Consider the following 18304-nt stretch of genomic DNA (forward strand, 5'->3'; position numbering starts at 1 on the left):
TAAAAGAGGTACTTTAAAATTTTTTTTTTTCCCTAGCATGCATAAGGTTCTGGGTTTAATCCCAAGTACAAACAACAACAACAACAACAAAAATCCCCAAAGAACCCCACAAAACCAAAAACAAACAACAAACAAAACAAAAAAACCAAAAACAAAATAGATAATAAAAAACTCAAAAAGCATCCTCTTGGGGGTGGAGGTAGGGAGTGATGTCCATTTCATTATCCTTCCTATCAAATCTCTTTATGAAGTATTAAAAAACATTAGTTTCCATTCAGCTCTTTTCTGTTAACTGAAGGAGAAATTCATAATAGTCCACATTTCCAAAGGATATAGGGAAATGAAAGAAATGGGCTTGGGATAAATTATTCTAACAATTCCTAAATAATTAAGAATTGAATTATAATACATATTTTAATAGTAATTGATAGAGAATGAACTTGTAAACAATATTACTGTCAATTCCTGCCTGTATGTAGATTATCCATAGTATATTTTACTGTATAGTTCTGCAACTAATTTATTGTGTTTTTAATTTCATGCAATGTGTGAAACTCTTTGAAATACAAACCACCATCTTCCTATTCAGAAAAATCACAGAATTTGTAAAGTTAGAAAAAACTGTAAGCATTCATTACAACAAAGAGGACTATAGAGCTCATGTCCAGGTCTCCTAATCAGGTTCTGAGAAGGAGTTTCACAACAGAGTAGATGGGGAACACTGAATAGCTTCCTGGTGACCATGGAGGCTGCTTCTCAATGTGGGGTTATTATTTTCCATGAAATAACTCTCATCTCATCTGATCATAGACACAAGATTCAATACTCTAAAGGAACCCATGCACATTCCAAATTTAAATATTGTGTTATCTGCTATTTTCAATTAGTTGGGCTAAATATATCCTAATAATTTTAAAAATCACAAGTGACTTTTTAGCTTCTACACTTTGATAAGTCTTCCTTAGAAGATGAAAAATCATTATTTTAACAACCCAACATCTATTAAGGTGATGAACAGTCAGTTCCAGTGCACACAAACCTTTCTCTGTCTGGACTCCTCTTTCTCTTTCTGTTCTGAGAATACTGATAAATCTGGGCAGCATCTCTCACTAATTATGCAACCATGAGCATGTCATTTAACTCTTAAGCTCATTTACTCATTCACTAAGAGGAACTGATTATATTATATATCTACTCAAAGGCTAACAGAGAGGATTCCAGGTTATATAAATAAAGCCTCTGATGCATAGTAGCCAAATAATAACAATCATTATTACTAATTAAATAACACTAACACAATAGACAACAGAAATAAGAAAACTAATACTTCTAAAAAATAGGATTGATCATCTTAATTATGAGTCTGTGCTTATAGGGATTCCCCAAATGAAACCATTTATATCAAGACCCAAAAGAATAATAAATTCGTGAAATATCCATTAGCATTTTTGCAAGCAGTATTTTAGTCTTGCTAGTTCTGTTGACAAATTATTTGTAAGGCACTATTACGTTATTGAGTTGAATAACATCACTGGAAAATTTTCTACTCAGCCTAAACAATTAGAGACCTTCAGGGAGGAAAAGGGGGCAAGGAGTTTGAGTTGAGTCACCATTGGTCATTGATTGCATCAGTCACACCCGTATTCCTAAAATGACAATGTTCAGGAGCTTCTGTGGTGGTGAACCCAGAAAGTTCTGGGAGGGTGGCATGCCCTGGGAAGGCAGTAAAGTTCTGTAGTCCCAACCCCACATTCCTTGTCCTGTGAATGTCTTTCATTTGGCAGTTCCTGAGTTGTCTTTACAAGAAACTGGAAAAATATATTAAGTAGTGTATGCATCTCCTTGAATCCTTGAGTCATTCTAGTCAGTTATTGAATCTGAGGGGAGAAGGTTGTGGAAACTGCTGAATTCATAGTCAAGTCAGAAGTGCAGGCAGCTTGGGGACCAGGGACCTGTGACTGGTGTCTTAAATGGGGCAGTTTTGTGGGACTTTAAACCTGAGGATTAACTTGTGTCAGAGAATTGGTATTGGAAAAGATGCCATGTTATTTGCTATTGGGGGAGAAACCCCTCAGGTTGGCATGCGTATCTCAAGTTTACAAATGGAAACAAACCAGAGCTTCAAGAGACCACTCCTCTCCAAATGTGTGTGAGGAAGAGCTCAGAAGTGTTTGTAGCCGTCTTTTGTTTGTTTTGAAGTAATTTCCTTGAGGGAAAGAACCTAACTTTTGTTTGAGCACATTAATTTTTATTAGGTGTTCAGATCTCTTGAATTTAATTGAATACTGTCATCAAGTAATGGTTTTGATTCAATCCACTTATATTTTTGACTATCCTTTGTTCAAAGCAATTTGACTTTACCCTTCCAAAGTTAGCATAGTCAGCTGAGGAAGTGTAAGTTTTTTTGCTTGATTTTCTTCAGTTTCATCTATATTTTAAATAGGACACAAATATCTCTGTAAATAAAAATAACTTCCTCCCAATCCATTTGGAAAGCATCCCAGACTTCCTCTCTGTGCCTTGCAAAGTTGCTGCTGTCTAGTCATTATTGCTGTTCGTTTTTTCTCTTTAACATGAGTGACCCTTACAGGAATAGTTTAATCACCAGCTGTTTGGCCCACAATATTCCATTTATTCTGATTTTGTTATTTTTCTGAAGTAATCTGAAAAGTAATCATTCCTTCCTTGTTCTAAAATGATTGTACTCAATTGCTCATATCTTGGTAAATGATTTAGGACCATAATGAAAAGAGAGTTGGTCATATATATTTTATATTGGTTCTTTCTGAATTAACATTTATTAATTGAAGCTTTTGACACTCATTTTCAATTTGAAAGGTTCCCAGTGTTTAGAAATGAAACACTGAGATCTGAAAGCTAGAAAGAACTTCAGAGATCATCCAATAGAGAATACTGTCAAATTGACCTCCCAAAATTTTCATATACATTCCTACCAACAGTGTATGAGCAAGCTTAATTCCTTCATGTTCTCACTAATACAGTGTGCTATTTTTGATTTTTTGCTAATCTGAATAGTTATATCTCAGTATGGGTTTAATCTTCAGTTTTTATTATATGTAAAGTTGAGTAGCTTTTTATGTTTAGGAGCCATTTGTGTTTTCTTTTCTGTGAATTATTTTTCATTTCACTTTGGCCATTTAAAAAATTGGTCTTTGACCCCCCTCCCCCTTATTGAGCAGTAGGAGCTTTTTATTTATTAGGATATTAACTCTGTGATGTAAGTTGCAGATTCTTTTCCTCAGTTTTTCATTTCTATTTTCCCTTTCCCCCTTTTGTGGCTATCTAAACTCAAGTGGAACATGGCTAAAATAAAATCCTGGAATTCCTCTCTTCTCTTAATCTGCTGCTTTTCTAGTCTTCCTCACATCAAGAAACAGCAGCTCTCATGTCCCTTCTCATAGCCCAAACCCAAAACCAAGGAATTACCTCCGATTCCTCTTTCCCTCACTCCTGGTCTTCAATCCATCCCTGGTGGTATTGACTTCCCTGCCACAATTTCCTGGACCCATCCATTTCTCTTCATGTCCACCAATTTAGTCTATCCTGCCCTTATCTTATATCTGGGTGGCTGGGATTGCTTCCTAGCTATTCTGTCCCCAAAGTGACATCACCCCTTCCAGGCACTTAGCCATTCTCTACTCTGTAGCTTATATGATCTTTTCAAAACATGAATCATCTAATTGTCATACTACCCCTGAACCTACCCCTCCCATTCTTGCTCAAAATCCTCCAGTGGTCCTTATGGTCTATGATAAAGATTTTATTACTTAAAATAGCTCAACTTGCTATTTCTCCTGCCTCATCTTATGCTAGGTTGTTTACCACTCCATAGCCCTACCCCCACCACCTTTTGAGTCTCTCTTTGTCTGCTGTGTTCCCTCCTAAAGCAGGGATTTTGCATAAATTATTCTCTCTTGGAGCATTTATTTTCTTCCGTAAGTTTATGTCTGATTATCCTACAGATCCCAACTCACTCATTGCTTTCTCTGGAAGAGACAACCCTTCCTAATTAGGTGGAAAACCCTGTCACAAGCCCTGCTAGCACCTTATATCTCTTTCAGAGCACTAGTATTTGTTATTTTACATTTATTGTGCAGTTCTTTGATTAAACTCCATGAGATAACGCATCTTGTCTATTTCCCTTTACTATTATGTCCCTAGAATCTATCATAGATAGAAATAAGATAGCATATGATTAGCTCTCAAGACATATTTATTGAGCAGTTTGATAATTATGAATTTTCCAGTGTAGAATTTATATACTATACTACTTTTACCCTTTCTGAAAAATATGACTGCATTTGCTCGTGGTCAGTCTTTGTTATAATCTTTTTTCTGTGACTTTCCCAAGACTACTAAGTTTCAGCTATTTCATCTTGAAAGTCTTAAAGCATGTCAGGCATGAAATTTATCCAGGTTGGTAGTCTTGAATTCATGTAAACCCTGTAGGTATTCAACAGTCTTGGATTTCAGATCCTTCCATCCTTTATCATCTGAAGGTTATATTTCTCGGAGCAGAGGACAATAACAGACCATATTTTCATCAATAAGGCAAAATCTAGGTGGTCCCCTACTTTTGTAAGTTTATTTTAAAATCAGTTATTTAGAATTCAGAATATATTACTCCATATTAACTATGTTAAAGTTGATCCTTACGTTTTTTATGGAGGTGCCTTCAGAACCTTTTTAACCATGTTAGTATGAACTCTGAATTTATTTTTTCCATTTGTTTTCAATGTGAACCCTAAGGTCCTCATTTTCTTAGGAAGGTCTTGGAGTTTATTAGGATTGGCAGTACCAGGAGGAGTATCAAATTGGCACTGGATTTCCTTCCTTGTAGAAGGATTTTAAAGGTCAAGGCAAGATACATGTTTGGTAGTTTGAAATTTTTGTTCTATAAATTGTGTGTAACTCATGATCATCAAGTATCTGCTTTGATTTAATAATAAGGGCTGAATTATAGAGGATGGATTGATAAATTACTGTCCACTATTGGGAAAATTAAGCAAAATGAAGATTCTATTAATGGTCTCATCTGGGAAGAAAAGGTAATAGTGCTGCCTTGTCTCCTTGATTGTATTCAATGTGGAGAAGTCTTTGCAAGAGTGTGATTAATTAGGATGTTTTTCACAAGGCTGTGCTTTCTGTAGAAATGGTTTCCTTCCTTACATGGGTCCTGAGTTTAAAGATGCTTTCAAACCATTTGAACTCTTATTATAACAGAAATTTAGTCATGTACCAAATTTATTCCTGTGCAATTTTCAGCGACAAAATGGTTCTCTCATTTGTATGTGTGAAAACAATGCCAGGAACAAAAACAAAACTCATGATTCAATTGATTTTGTACTCTCTTTGGGAAGAAGAAAAGACCCGTTCAGAAGAAGATTATAATTTCAGCAACAAAGGAAACTTTCAAGGCCCAGGCAGCTCTTAAATTCAATACTAATAATTTATAAAATAAATTATAAGCCTTACCTTTCTGTCAGTTCTTGTAGGTACAGGCTTACTTGCTATTGCAAAGACAAGATTGCTTAATCCTAGGTGTATTTCTTAGTGAGAGATGAATCCACTTTAAAATGGGTTCAGTTATTTGCTTACAAAGTTAATGGTTAGTAATCCAAAATCTTCACTTTGGAAGGTACCTAGAGGACATCTAGTTCAGTACAAGACTCTTTTCTATCAGGGACAAACTGTTTACAGCCACCCCTTCCTGCCTCCTGCTGGTTTCCTCCCTTGTCTGCTCCAGATATGTATACCTTCTCTATTCTCTCAAGTCATGAGCTTAAGACTCTTTGTACTGCCTTTAATACTTTACTCAAAGCCCTGTGCAGGTGGCTTGCTTTTTTTTTTTTTAACATGAAATTGATTTCTTTGAAATACTGCCTCTTCAGGCCATTCCCAGACCACCTATCTAAAAAGGATCTGCCCCTACCCGACTGCCATAACTCTATTTCATAAGACTTACTTTTATTTTCTTTATAATACTTGTGACTGCCCCAAATTACCATATTTGTTTTTTGTTAGCTCTCAGTAGGAGTTAGGCCTGTATTGTTCACCGCTGGCCCATTGTAGACATCTGACAAATAAGGACAAATGTGAGCATAAGCGAATAACTGTCCCTGGCTCATCATCATCATCATCATTGTCCATTCACTACTGAGCTATAATCTGTGTCATTTTCACTTGTACCACTGATCTTGGTTCTGCCTCCTGAAATCAATCACCTGTTTTAATCCCTCTTTTTCACAAACATTTCAAACAGACATTTGGATGTCAGTCATCTCTCATTTAGGCCAAACCCAGTTCCCTCACCAGCTCCTCATCTAGTGTGGTTTTAGGATAGTAGTTACTGTTCAGGTTATCTGTCACTGGGAGTTTTTGGTTTTGTTGTCATAATAACCATCACTAGACATAGTACATTATGTGGGATCTTAGTCTCAGAATGAGTCCAGTTAAACTTTTTTTAAACATAATGTTGCAATGCTTTATCTTTGATAAAACTAAGAAATTATAAGATATCATTAATCAGAATTATTGTGATTTCTTGAAAACTTGTTTTATTGTGGTAGAAATTCATTAAACATAAACATACACACTAATGACTAATTATAAGTGAATCTTTATTAAACTAGAAATCAAGAAATAGAATCAGTGTCCCAGAAAAACCTTCTATATATTTCTTCTGTCTTTTTTTAATATATTTTTTTAGTTGTTGATGGATCTTTTATTTTATTCATTTATTTATATGCGGTGCTGAACCACATGCAGTGCTGAACCCAGTGCCTAACACATGCTAGGCAAGTGCGCTACCAGTGAGCCCCAGCCCCTCTTCTCAATCTTAACCTCCCCCTAGAGATAATTAATATTCTGTTTTTACCACAAACACTTCCTTCATCACTTTTTTATTGATTTCCCACTTAAATATGCCTACTTATGCTTGTAGTTAAGTTTCTTCTATCTTAAAACTGTATATAAGTGAAACAGTGTTGTTGTATTAGTTTTCTGTTGTGTAACAAGTTATTAAAAGCTTAGCCACTTAAAACGTCAGCCATATATTGGCTCACAGTTCTGTGGGTGAGAAGCATGGCCTGGTGTAGCTGGGTTCCCTGCTCAGGATAACTAATAAGGCTGATATCACCCTGTCAGGTAGGCTTACTTCTCCCTTTTTTCCTTGATGAGTTTCAATGTTGATTTTCAAGATCCAACTCTGCTTTTTTGATCTCTTTATTGTTTGTTTTCTATTTCACGAACTTCTGCTCTAAATATATATATATATTTTTTATGTTTCTCATTGGGTTTACTTTGTGATTCTTTTTTAACCTCTTTAGATTGATGCATAGTTCATTTATTTTCAGTTTTTTATGTTTTCTGGTATATGCACATAAGAGTCTCAATTTCTTCCCTAAACAATGCTTTAACACTTTGTTATTTTAAAATTTCTATTATAATTTCTTTTTTGACTCACTAATGGATTACGTTGGGGATGCTTTTGTTTCCAAATGTATGAGTATTTTCTATTTATTTCTTTTGTGATTGATTTCTTATGAATTTTAGATGTGGTGAGAGAATATCCTCTGATGTCAGTCCTTGTAATTTGTTTTGAATTGTATTATGGCCTAGTATGTGATCAGTTTTTTAAAAACATTATGTATGTGCCTGGGGGGAAAAAGGTATTCTGCAGTTCTTTGCTATCGTTCATGGTTCATTTGGTAAAGTTTTTTTTTTTTTTAATCTAAAAATTTTTTTTGTAGTTGTAGATGGACAGCATGCCTTTATTTTATTTGTTTATTTTTATGTGGTGCTGAGGATCGAACCCAGTGCCTCACACATGCTAGGGAAGTGCTCTGCTACTGAGCTATAGCCCCAGCCCACATTTGGTGACATTTTAAAAAACATGTTCAAAATTTTCTGTATGCTTATACTTTTCTCTTCTGTTGAATTCTTTTTGTATTCTTCTAGTATTCTAATTTATTTTTCCAATTTTGTCTTTCACTTTTTAACTTCTCAGTTCTGTTAAAATACTCAACCCTTGATTTTTATTATTTCAACCCTATTAGTTTTATGGAGTCTTCTTGATCATTCTAATATTACAAGTCTTTAAGTTATTTCCTTCCTGTTTCAGTGTTTTCTATTAGGTCTTATTTGTGGTATCTCACCTTGTGTATCTGGCCATCTTTGACTATGTACTGCATACTGTAAATGAAATTATCTATAGCAATATTTATGAGGCTTAGATTGATGTCATCTTCCTTCATAGAATTGCCTCCACTTTGCTTCACCCTGACCATCAGTGGCCCTTTCAATCTGAATGTGGAACCACCTTAATCCAAGGTATATTTAAAGGCTTTATAGAAATCACCCAGACGACTTAAAAGGTACAACTGGAGTCTGTCCAAGGGCTGATTTTGCTCTTTTCCCCTGTTCTGGGAGTGTAGCTCTTTGGGGTTTTGGCTTCAAATGTGTGGTGGTTTATCACACTTTCTCCTTCTGAAGCACTCTTGGCTCTGATATTTGTGCTCCTGGATCTGTAAGGTTTTCAAGAGCAGCCCTGTTTCTTTCTTTCTTTCTCTCTCTCTTTTTCCTGGATCTTCAAATATCAAAAGGGACAAAACAGTTTGGGGTGATTTGGATTACCCCTTCTGACTTCTATTCTTTTGCCTTGATTTAGCCAGGTAAATCTTCACAATCTTGTGTTTGGAGCTTTTAAGTGTTTTCTCCAGCATTTGTATTTGTTCTCAAAGGGACATTTTATCCAAGTTACATAATTTGCTATTACCAGAAGCTAAAGTGTCTCAGTTTTTATACTGTTCTTTTTTTTCTTTTAAAGATTAATCAGTGTTATTCATATAAAATTGCAGCTAAATCCAATTTGGCATAAAATGAATACTGGTACTTAAAAGACCGTTCTTAACACCTGTGTTATGTATTCACTCACATATTCAAAATTTTGATTTCCAGTTTCTTTTACTCTGTTTTGATTGCCACAGAGACTAGATGAACCACATGTTCTTTATGTACACTTATACACAGAACTTTTGGGTGCTGGGTCTTAGTGGGAATGATTTAATTTTTATCTCATTTCTTTTGAAATGAGTCATACCCTTATTGGCAGAGAATAGAATATTTAAATGTTTTTAGAGTGTTCTTCTAAGCCAGCCATAGAAAATGAAAGAATGATTCCTCAGAAGCACCCTGAGCATTTTTAACCTGGGATATGACTGATATGCATCTTTTTTTTTTTTCTTTTCTTTTCTTTTAGTTGTAGAAGGACATAATACCTCACACGTGCTAGGCAATTGCTCTAGCGCTCTACCACTGAGTTCCAACCCCAGCCTCTGATATGGATCTTCATATGGAGGGCTCCTTCTTGTCATTGTGATTTCAAAGGTCACCTTTTTAGAGAAGATGCCCCCCCATGTAATCAGTCTTTCCCTTTCTTTATAATATGTATCAATATCTGCTAATAATCTTGTATATTTTTTTCCTCCCCCAGTAAAATGTTAAGTTCCATGAGGGCAAGGATCTTGCCTGTGTTGTTCACCACTGTCATACCTATTTCTCTTATTTCCTGAAACATGGAAGACAGTCAGGAAGTATTTGTTTAATGAATGAATAGAATAAATACTTGGGTTCTTCTCAAATTGTAAGATTATTTTCTCTAAATGTCACAGTAATCTTAAAAAATTTGTGATTCCACAGAACTAAAGGTACATTTTCTGAAATAAGTGTGGGAAAGGAGATCAGCATGGTTGGGGTGAAGGGAGCCAAGGGAGAGACTAGTAGAAAATAATAGGGAAAGGGAGAGCAAGGCCTGTGGCTTAGGTGGACTTCGACTTTCACTTTTAATAATATAGGAGACCTTTAGAAGGTTTTGAGTGAGAAATAACACGATCCCACTTATTATAGAAAGTTACTGTGACTTCTGTTCAAGATTGTAAGAAGCTGTATAGGGATATTAAAGTATGGTTCATTCTGGGCTCACACATTTGTTCAACTGGCTAATTTGTCAGCCTTGGTGCCCAAACCACCTGTCTTAATTTCCATAGCTCTGTTATAACCCTCAATATATTCTACAGAATATATAAGGGCCTCATCCTTCCAGATCCTACTGTCAAAATCAAGCCACCTTCCTTTTCTTTTTCTTCTTCTTACTCTTTTCTCCTTATAGGAAAAAGGTGTTGTGTATACTCTGCTTTTCTGTATATGTTTTTTAATCAGCTTGTTTTACGTCTAAGAAAAACCTATTGGGGTTTTGATTAGAATTTCATTGACTGTATGGATCACTGTGGAAAGAATTAAGAACTTTAGTATTGAATCATCCTAGCCTTAAAATTTAGAGAATTTATTTAGATTTTCTTCAATGCCTTTGAATAAAACTATATATATATGTGAATATATGTCTTGAATATCTTTACCTTATTAAATCTTAAATGTCTTTTTCGTTATTATTGTGATTTTAAAAACTACATTTTATCCTTTTACTGATGTTTCCAAATTGATATTTATTAAGCTTATGTTTCAGCTACCTTGCTAAAAATTTATAATTTTTATAATTTATTTATAAATTCCTTTGAACTTTCCATGTAGACAATAATATCAGCAAATTCTGCTCTGTATCCCTTTTTACAATTCTCTGTATTTTACTTATTTATTTTTTTCTTACTTTACTGGGATGGCTAGACCCACCAAAATATTTAATAATAAATATATATTAATAGAAGTCCTTGTCATGTTTTTAATAGTTAAAGAGACTAATATTTTACATTTAAGAGTATTTATTGCAGGTTTTGGTCAGATGTCTTTTTCAGGATATGAACATTTTAAAATCATTTAATCATGGACATATTGTTTTTTTTTAAATATATATATATATATATATATATATATATATATATATATATATATTAACTGTCAATAGATCTTTCTTTCTTTTTTTAATATATGATGCTGAGATTCGAACCCAGTGCTTCACACATGCTAGGCAAGCGCTCTACCATTGAGCTACAACCCTAGCCCCATATTTTTCTTTTTTATATTTTCTTAGTTGTAGATGGACACAACCTATTCATTCATTCATTCATTCATTTTTACATGGTGCTGAAGATCAAACCCAGTGTCCACACACGCTAGGCAAGCATTCTACCACTGAGCCACAATCCCAGCCCCATATTGTTCTTTTGAAAGCTTGTCCCAGTTCACATGCCTCCCATACCTGTATGAAAGGATACTTCTTGTCAATGCTTATCCACACCACATGAGGTATTCTTAATTCTAAAAAGTTTCAAATTTCATAGGTAGCAAAGACGATTTATTTACTTAGATTTATTCCAGCCCTCCATTTATTTATTTATTTATTTATAGCCGTCAATGGATCTTTATTTTATATATTTATTTATATGTGGTTCTGAGAATCAAACCAGTGCCTTGCACATGCTAGGCAAGCACTCTACCACTGAGCCACAACCCCAGCCCTATTTCTGCCTTTTAAAACAATGTTTTGTGTTGGTAACACTGTTATTTTTTATAAAAATAGGATAGGGGGCTGGGGATATAGCTTAGCTGGTAGAGTGCTTGCCTCGCATGCACAAGGCCCTGGGTTTAATCCCCAGCACCACACACACACGCACACACACACACACACACACACACAAATAAGTTTTAGAATTGAATTTATTTATGAAAATATTTCATATTTAGAGAAAAATTGCAAGAATAGCACAAAGAATTTCATTTCTTATAGCTTCAGCACACATTCTCCAAATGTTAACATTTTATTGTATTTGCTCTATTTTTATTATTTTATTATACTGATTATTTTTTCTCTTTCTCTTTTATCCCATCCACACTTACGTATTTTTTTTTTTAATGAATGGTTTAAGTTGCAAATATGATGCTCCATTTTTCTTCTAAAAGCTTTGGTGCTATTTCTTAAGAACAAGACCATTATTTTCTATAGCCACAGAAAATTATCTTTGATACAATATTGTAATCTAATGTATAGACATTTAGATTTTGTCAGTTGGCTTTTATAACAAAAATAATTGTTTTTTTCTTGTCTAGAATCTAATCCAGGATTGTGCATTGTATTTATCGTGTATTTTAATCTTTGATATAGAACAGATAGAAAATGTTTTTAAACAATACTGGATAGTTATTTAATAGAATGTTTCTTGGCTTAGGCTTGTCTGTTGTATTTTGTGATTTTACATTTCTCATAGAAATACCACAGAACTGGTGGTGTGATGCATCCTATCAGGAGGCATATAATGTTTGTTTGTTCCTTTATTGTTGATAATAACTTTGATTGCTTAAGGTTGGGTCTGGCAGGATTCTTCACTATGAAATTACTATTTTTTCCCTTTGTAATTAATAGGCATCTTGTAGGGAGATGCTTTGAGACTAGATAATACCCTGTTTTCTGGTAAACTTTCAACTACGAGTTTTAGTGCATATTGGTGCTAGTTGCCTGAAATAATTATTACAAGAGTGATTGCCAAATGGTGATTTTCTAATTCTATCACTACTTTTTATTATTTGGGATTATACTCCACAAAAGAACTTTCCTTCCTTCCCCATTTATTTATGTCACTAAGGATTTATGCATTTTTATTTTATTCTCTGGATTATAATCTGTAAATATCTTTATTTTGCTGCTCAAATCTTACTCATTTGGGCTGAGGTTGTGGCTCAGAGGTAGAGCACTCACTTAGCATGTGTGAGGCCCTGGGTTTAATCCTCAGCACCACATAAAAATAAGTAAAAAAATAATAAAGGTATTGTGTCTAACTACAACTAAAAAATAAATACTTTTTAAAAAATATTACCCATTTGTCCAGTGGGAGTCATTTTAATCAGATTCCTGTGTCCATTTGATATGCCATCATCATTCTTTGAGCATTTCCTTACTTTCTGGCACCACAAAAATATATCTTAGGATCATATTGTACTTTTCTTGCTCTTACCTTGGAATCAGCCATTTATTTCTCCAAAGAACTGTGGGACCTTTTATTGGAGCACTGGCTGTGCTTGTGGTTATTGGGGGTGTCTTTGCTTCTAGAACCTCTCAGGGGACAGCTAAGGAATATATATGTATATGAGTATATAAGCATTTACAGTTATAGCTCTAGATACTTTTCTTTCTTTTTTTTTTTTTTTGTTAGTGAAAAAAAAGTTATTGACTGTATTAGGGTTTTCCAGAGAAATAGAATACATAGAATATATTCTTTCTTATATGGGTCCATAACTTGAATATGAGTGTATGAATATGTACATATACATTCATATATATGTATATATAAGAATACATCTCTTTCCAGAATGTGTGTGGGGGATTAATTTATTATCATTATTTGGCTTATACCCGGTTATATGGGGCTTGACAAGTCCAAGTCCAAAACTGGGCCAGCAGGTTGATGGCCCATGAGAGTGGATGTTTCAGTTTGAGTCTAAAGGTCTGAAGCCTCCAGGAAGAGCCTGTGTTGCAGATGATGACTGAAGGCAGTCTGCTGGAGCATTCTCCTACAGCTCTAGATATTAAAAATTGAGCTTAAGAAAGCAGGGGAAAAAAATCCAAAGTGAGCTTAATATCATTAACTTCAACTCCAAGCCTTTCCCTTTTCATATTCATAGCTCCCTTACATGAGAGTAAGAAACAAAGATCTCATTATCTACAATGTATTTACTCATTTACTCAATCCTAGGATACTGATAAAGAAGTTTCATCTCACTGTGTAATAAAAACAGATATTTAAGTGGTGGAATACAAAATTGTGCGGTTTTCTTTGTGTTTCAGTTTGAGGACAGTAGGTACTATTTTCAAAATTTACCTGGGGTTAATTCTTTCTCCCTTGTCTCTGGTCCCCTTTAGTGTGGTTATGTTACTCATTCACATATCTTGAGGTTCATTCCATTTTGGGTTCTTCCCTCTTCTTTGTTTAGCATTATGAAACATTAACACATTTTTTTAAAAAAAAACACTGTACATAAAGGTGACAGAGTACTGCAACATAAAACTGATGATTTTCCTTTGTGTTTGTTCTTTCAGGAACTCATTTAATGCTTCATTATTAGAACAAATATGTGAAAATTCCTGTCAACTGTTGAGAATTTTTTCCTTTGGATATTGTTTCCTCCACTTTCTGCATAAATTTCTTAGAAATTTTTTTTTTGGTGCCATGTTCTGTGGCTTACATCAAAAGAGGAGTTTGTCTTCATGAAGATTCCTAACATTGGTAATGTGATGAATAAATTTGAGATCCTTGGGGTTGTAGGTGAAGGTAAGTTGAAATTTTTGTATTCCTTGATTTTTATTTTTTGTATTCCTTGAGTTTTTGATTAATGTACAATTATGCCTACCATCAAAAATTTTACATATTCAGATCCTGTTAATTTAACCTCTCTCAATTCAGATATAAATCTAAGAGTAAAATATTAAAAATACAATTAACACTTAAACAATTTGAGTCTTACTCTTCAATTGAAAGTTAATAACAATGGGCATGGTGGCCCATGCCTGTAATTCCAGCATCTCAGCATGTAGAGGCAGGCGGATTGCTGGTTCAAAGCCAGCCTCAGCAACTTACTGAGACCCCAAGCAAGTTAGCGAGATCCTGTCTCAAAATAAAAAATAAAAAGGGCTGGGTATGTGGCTCAGTGGTTGAGTGCCCCTGGGTTTAATCCCTGGGACCAAAGAATGAAAGATGAAAAAGAAAAAAAAAAGAAAGAAAGTCAATACCATTTTAAAGTTTAAATAAATCAAGAATTTAAGATTACTTTCATTTCATTCTTTTCGTTAGCAATTAGTTTCCTTTGTGTGTATATGTATATATTTATAGTTACATTTTATTTTTATATCAACTGTTATTTTGAATAACTTAAAATGTTTTGTAAATGTTGGACTTCAATACATGGTAAATAAACAAATAACTTATATTTCTTTGAGAATGACAAACCACATTTTATAAATTTTCAGGCAGTGTTTGGTCATATTTTAACATCTCTAAAATCAGGATGTGTTCTATAATCAGTAGTATACATGGTTTAATTAGAAATACTTTTTCTTTTCTAGTAGTATATAAAATAATGCTTTTAACCAATGATATTACTGATTTGATGAAGCTTGATAATTCATTTTTCATAAATTGACTCCTAGAAAAATCATCATTTCTTCCCCAATTTTTCCTGCTTGGTAATTCTTGCTCTTGACTTAGAGGTAACTTTATGGAAATTTTGATAAATGATTTTGCTCTAAGGAGATAAGTGGTTATAATTATAGTTTCTTAGCATTTTTATCTTTAAAGCAAATGTTATAGAAATTTCATGTTTTAGATTTTTTCAAAGAAACCAAATTTCAAAAGAAGTTTTAAAAATTTATGTGAAAAGCAAAGCTGTTCAAGATTTTAATATCAAGTTGGTAAATCTTTTTCAAATAAACAAACAAATTAGCATCTAGTCATTAGATACTTGTTTCAAGGTCTGAGGTTGAAAACATTAAAAAAAATGGGTTCTTCTTCCTTCACTAACTTCTTTTTCATTTTTTTGTTGGTATTAATAATTTTTTAAAAAGTGTTTTTAGTTGTCAATGGACCTTTATTTATTTTATGTGGTGCTGAGAATTGAACCCAGTGCCTCACTCATGCTAGGCAAGCGCTTTAATACTGAGCCACAATCCCAGCCCCATGTTGGTATTAATCATATAAATAAAATTCATTTTCAATCTCATCTGTTTTATGACAGCTATCTTTTAAAATTTTATTTTTCAAAGTATTACAATTATAGATTTAGGCAATGGGGCTCTGACTGGAGAAGGTCAGCACATAGGATATAACAAGATTGGATGTTCTACATTCTGGGCCTAAGTTTTTCTGGATCATAACCTTGTTTTTCTCAATACACCCATAGGTAATAATCTTCCCAGGTATTGGTTCAGATTAACCAAAATTGTGAGACTGTTGTTTCAGTTAGAATATTAACTTGTTATAATCAGAACCTTAGTTGCTATACATATTTTTTCTTTGTAAATGACTTCAGTTTTTTTTTCCCTAAGAAATATCTATATTTGAAGTTTATAAAACTCTGTCAAAAAAACTCTACATCTTTGTAGCCTAGAGAGCATATTTCCACCTCACAAGAATACCTGGCATGGGCTGATGGTGAAGATTGGATGATGCCAGGTGATATGGAGTTAATTTGGTTCTCCTGGCTGGTTTCCTAACTCTGATAATAAGTTTCCTCCATCTCCATCAAAATGAGGGAGGTTTTAGGTCCCCTAGCCTCTATTTGAAGTTCCCTTCTCATAGTTGCATATAGGTTTTGCCTGTTTGCTAATGCCAATGTTTTTGATGTTTCTTCGAAGCTCTGTTACACTTGACTTTTTTTTTTTTTTTTGTACTGGGAAAACCAGGGGCACTTAACCACATTGTCACATCTCCAGCCCTTTTTAAATTTTTTATTTTTAGACAAGGTCTTGCTAAGTTGCTGAGGGCCTTGCTAAATTGCCAAGGCTGGCCTAAACTTGGAATCTTCTTGCCTCTGTTTTTGGAGTTGCTCATGGGCCACTGTTATAGGTGTGGGCCACTGCACCTGGCTACATTTTGATTCTTTGGATCTTTCACATTTTAACTTTAACGTCAGTTTCCTGAGTACCTTGTTGGCACAATATTTTCTCTGTTCTGCCTTTAAGAAATTAAGTTTATTACCTAGATAATGGGTTTAGTCACTGAAAGGTCAAAAATAAACCTTATCAAGGGCTGGGGCTATAGCTCAGTGGTACAGCGCTTGCCTAGCATGTGTGAGGCACCGGGTTCAATCCTCAGCACCACATAAAAATAAACAAATAAAATAAAGTGTCCATCTACAACTTAAAACAAAAACCAAAAACCTCATCAAAATACTTGAAAGAAAGTGGGAGTGGGAGTGGCCTATGCCCTTAAGCTGACACTTCATGGCAAAAAGGTAGCAACTCCCACTAGTCATTAGTTGGAATGCTGAGATCTATAGTATTTTTTGTGTGTAGTATGTGTGTAGTGTTGTGGATGGAACCTAGGGCTTATGCATGCAAGCACCCCAGCCCTGACCTGTACTATTTTGCTAGTCAGGAGAGATTCCAGTAACATAGAAGAGGGTTTCAGTGACTCCTAGGACAGATAGTATGTTTGGGTAGGCTCTGTGCTTGAACTTACTCTTGGAAGTTATTAGCTTCTAGGTTTTAAGTTCCCTATAACCTTCGAAGTTAATTTTCATTTACTCACAAGAGTTCTTATGATCCAATCTTATCTCTGAAAATGTTTAAGCTTAAATTTTAAAATATCTTAAATAAAGTTTTCTATAAGAAGAGAAACATTTGAGAGATTTATTTAAAATAGAGCATGGATACCTTAGTATATTTTATTTTAAATAAACCTCTCAAATGTTTCTCTTCTTATAGAAAACTTTATTTAAGATATTTTAAAATTTAAGCTTAAACATTATTTAAGCTCATTATTATATTTTTACTCTATAATATTGTGATTTTAGTTATTGTTATATCCTGATCAGCAATATAAATATAGTAGACTTTAATTTCTTAAAGAGCTTTAGTTTGTATACATGCCCCTGATTGTTTACTTCTGTTTTTATTATAGGAGCCTATGGAGTTGTACTTAAATGCAGACACAAGGCAAGTACATAGTTTTATAAGTAAAATATTTGTACATGCTTAAAGTGTTTGAAAGTAACTCAGTACTCTGTATACATGGGCATATAATTAAAACTGTCTGCATATGATGATGACGCTTAATGAAGTAGAATTGATATGTGAACCAGAAAAAGAGATGACTTTTGGAAAAGCTTGATCCTCATACATAAGTAATCATTAGCTTTTTGTAATCCCATGCTATTTTTTGAGCCAACTGATATGTAGGTGAAAAACTGCTTAATGGGAAGAAAAAAGAAGCGGGAGAATAGGCAGAAAAAACAAGGTAGTTCCAGATTTAATTCACATTCAAGTACTTAAGAGCAAGGAGGTGTTTTATTTAGTATTTTTCATGCAGACTCAGTAACTTACATTACTTGATGGATTTGAATCCAAATTTTGAAGGGTAGTAGATATATATTTGGTTATGAGCTGGGGCTTGTGATGATAGTATATGATTATAATTACTGGTTACAGCTAGCTGAGGACCCTTGAGCAGCCTTGTAATAATCTTATAGATTTTTTAAAAATATTTGTTTTAGTTGTAAGTATACACAATAAGCTTTATTTTATTTTTATGTGGTGCCGAGGATCAAACCCAGGGCCTCACAT

The 18304-nt window shown here is 34.0% G+C and overlaps 1 protein-coding gene across 1 annotated transcript in view; it reads left to right on the top strand.

The window, feature by feature from the left end:
• Cdkl5 (cyclin dependent kinase like 5) overlaps positions 1-18304 on the top strand; it is a 169996-nt gene that overhangs the window by 44465 nt on the left and 107227 nt on the right. Inside the window, exons 2-3 of the mRNA XM_027927442.3 lie at positions 14066-14297; positions 17643-17677. Coding sequence (XP_027783243.2) covers positions 14234-14297; positions 17643-17677 — 99 coding nt within the window. The 5' untranslated portion in view covers positions 14066-14233. The remainder of the gene's footprint in view (positions 1-14065; positions 14298-17642; positions 17678-18304) is intronic.

The sequence above is a fragment of the Marmota flaviventris genome, chromosome X (assembly GCF_047511675.1).
Source record: "Marmota flaviventris isolate mMarFla1 chromosome X, mMarFla1.hap1, whole genome shotgun sequence".
Taxonomy (NCBI): domain Eukaryota; kingdom Metazoa; phylum Chordata; class Mammalia; order Rodentia; family Sciuridae; genus Marmota; species Marmota flaviventris.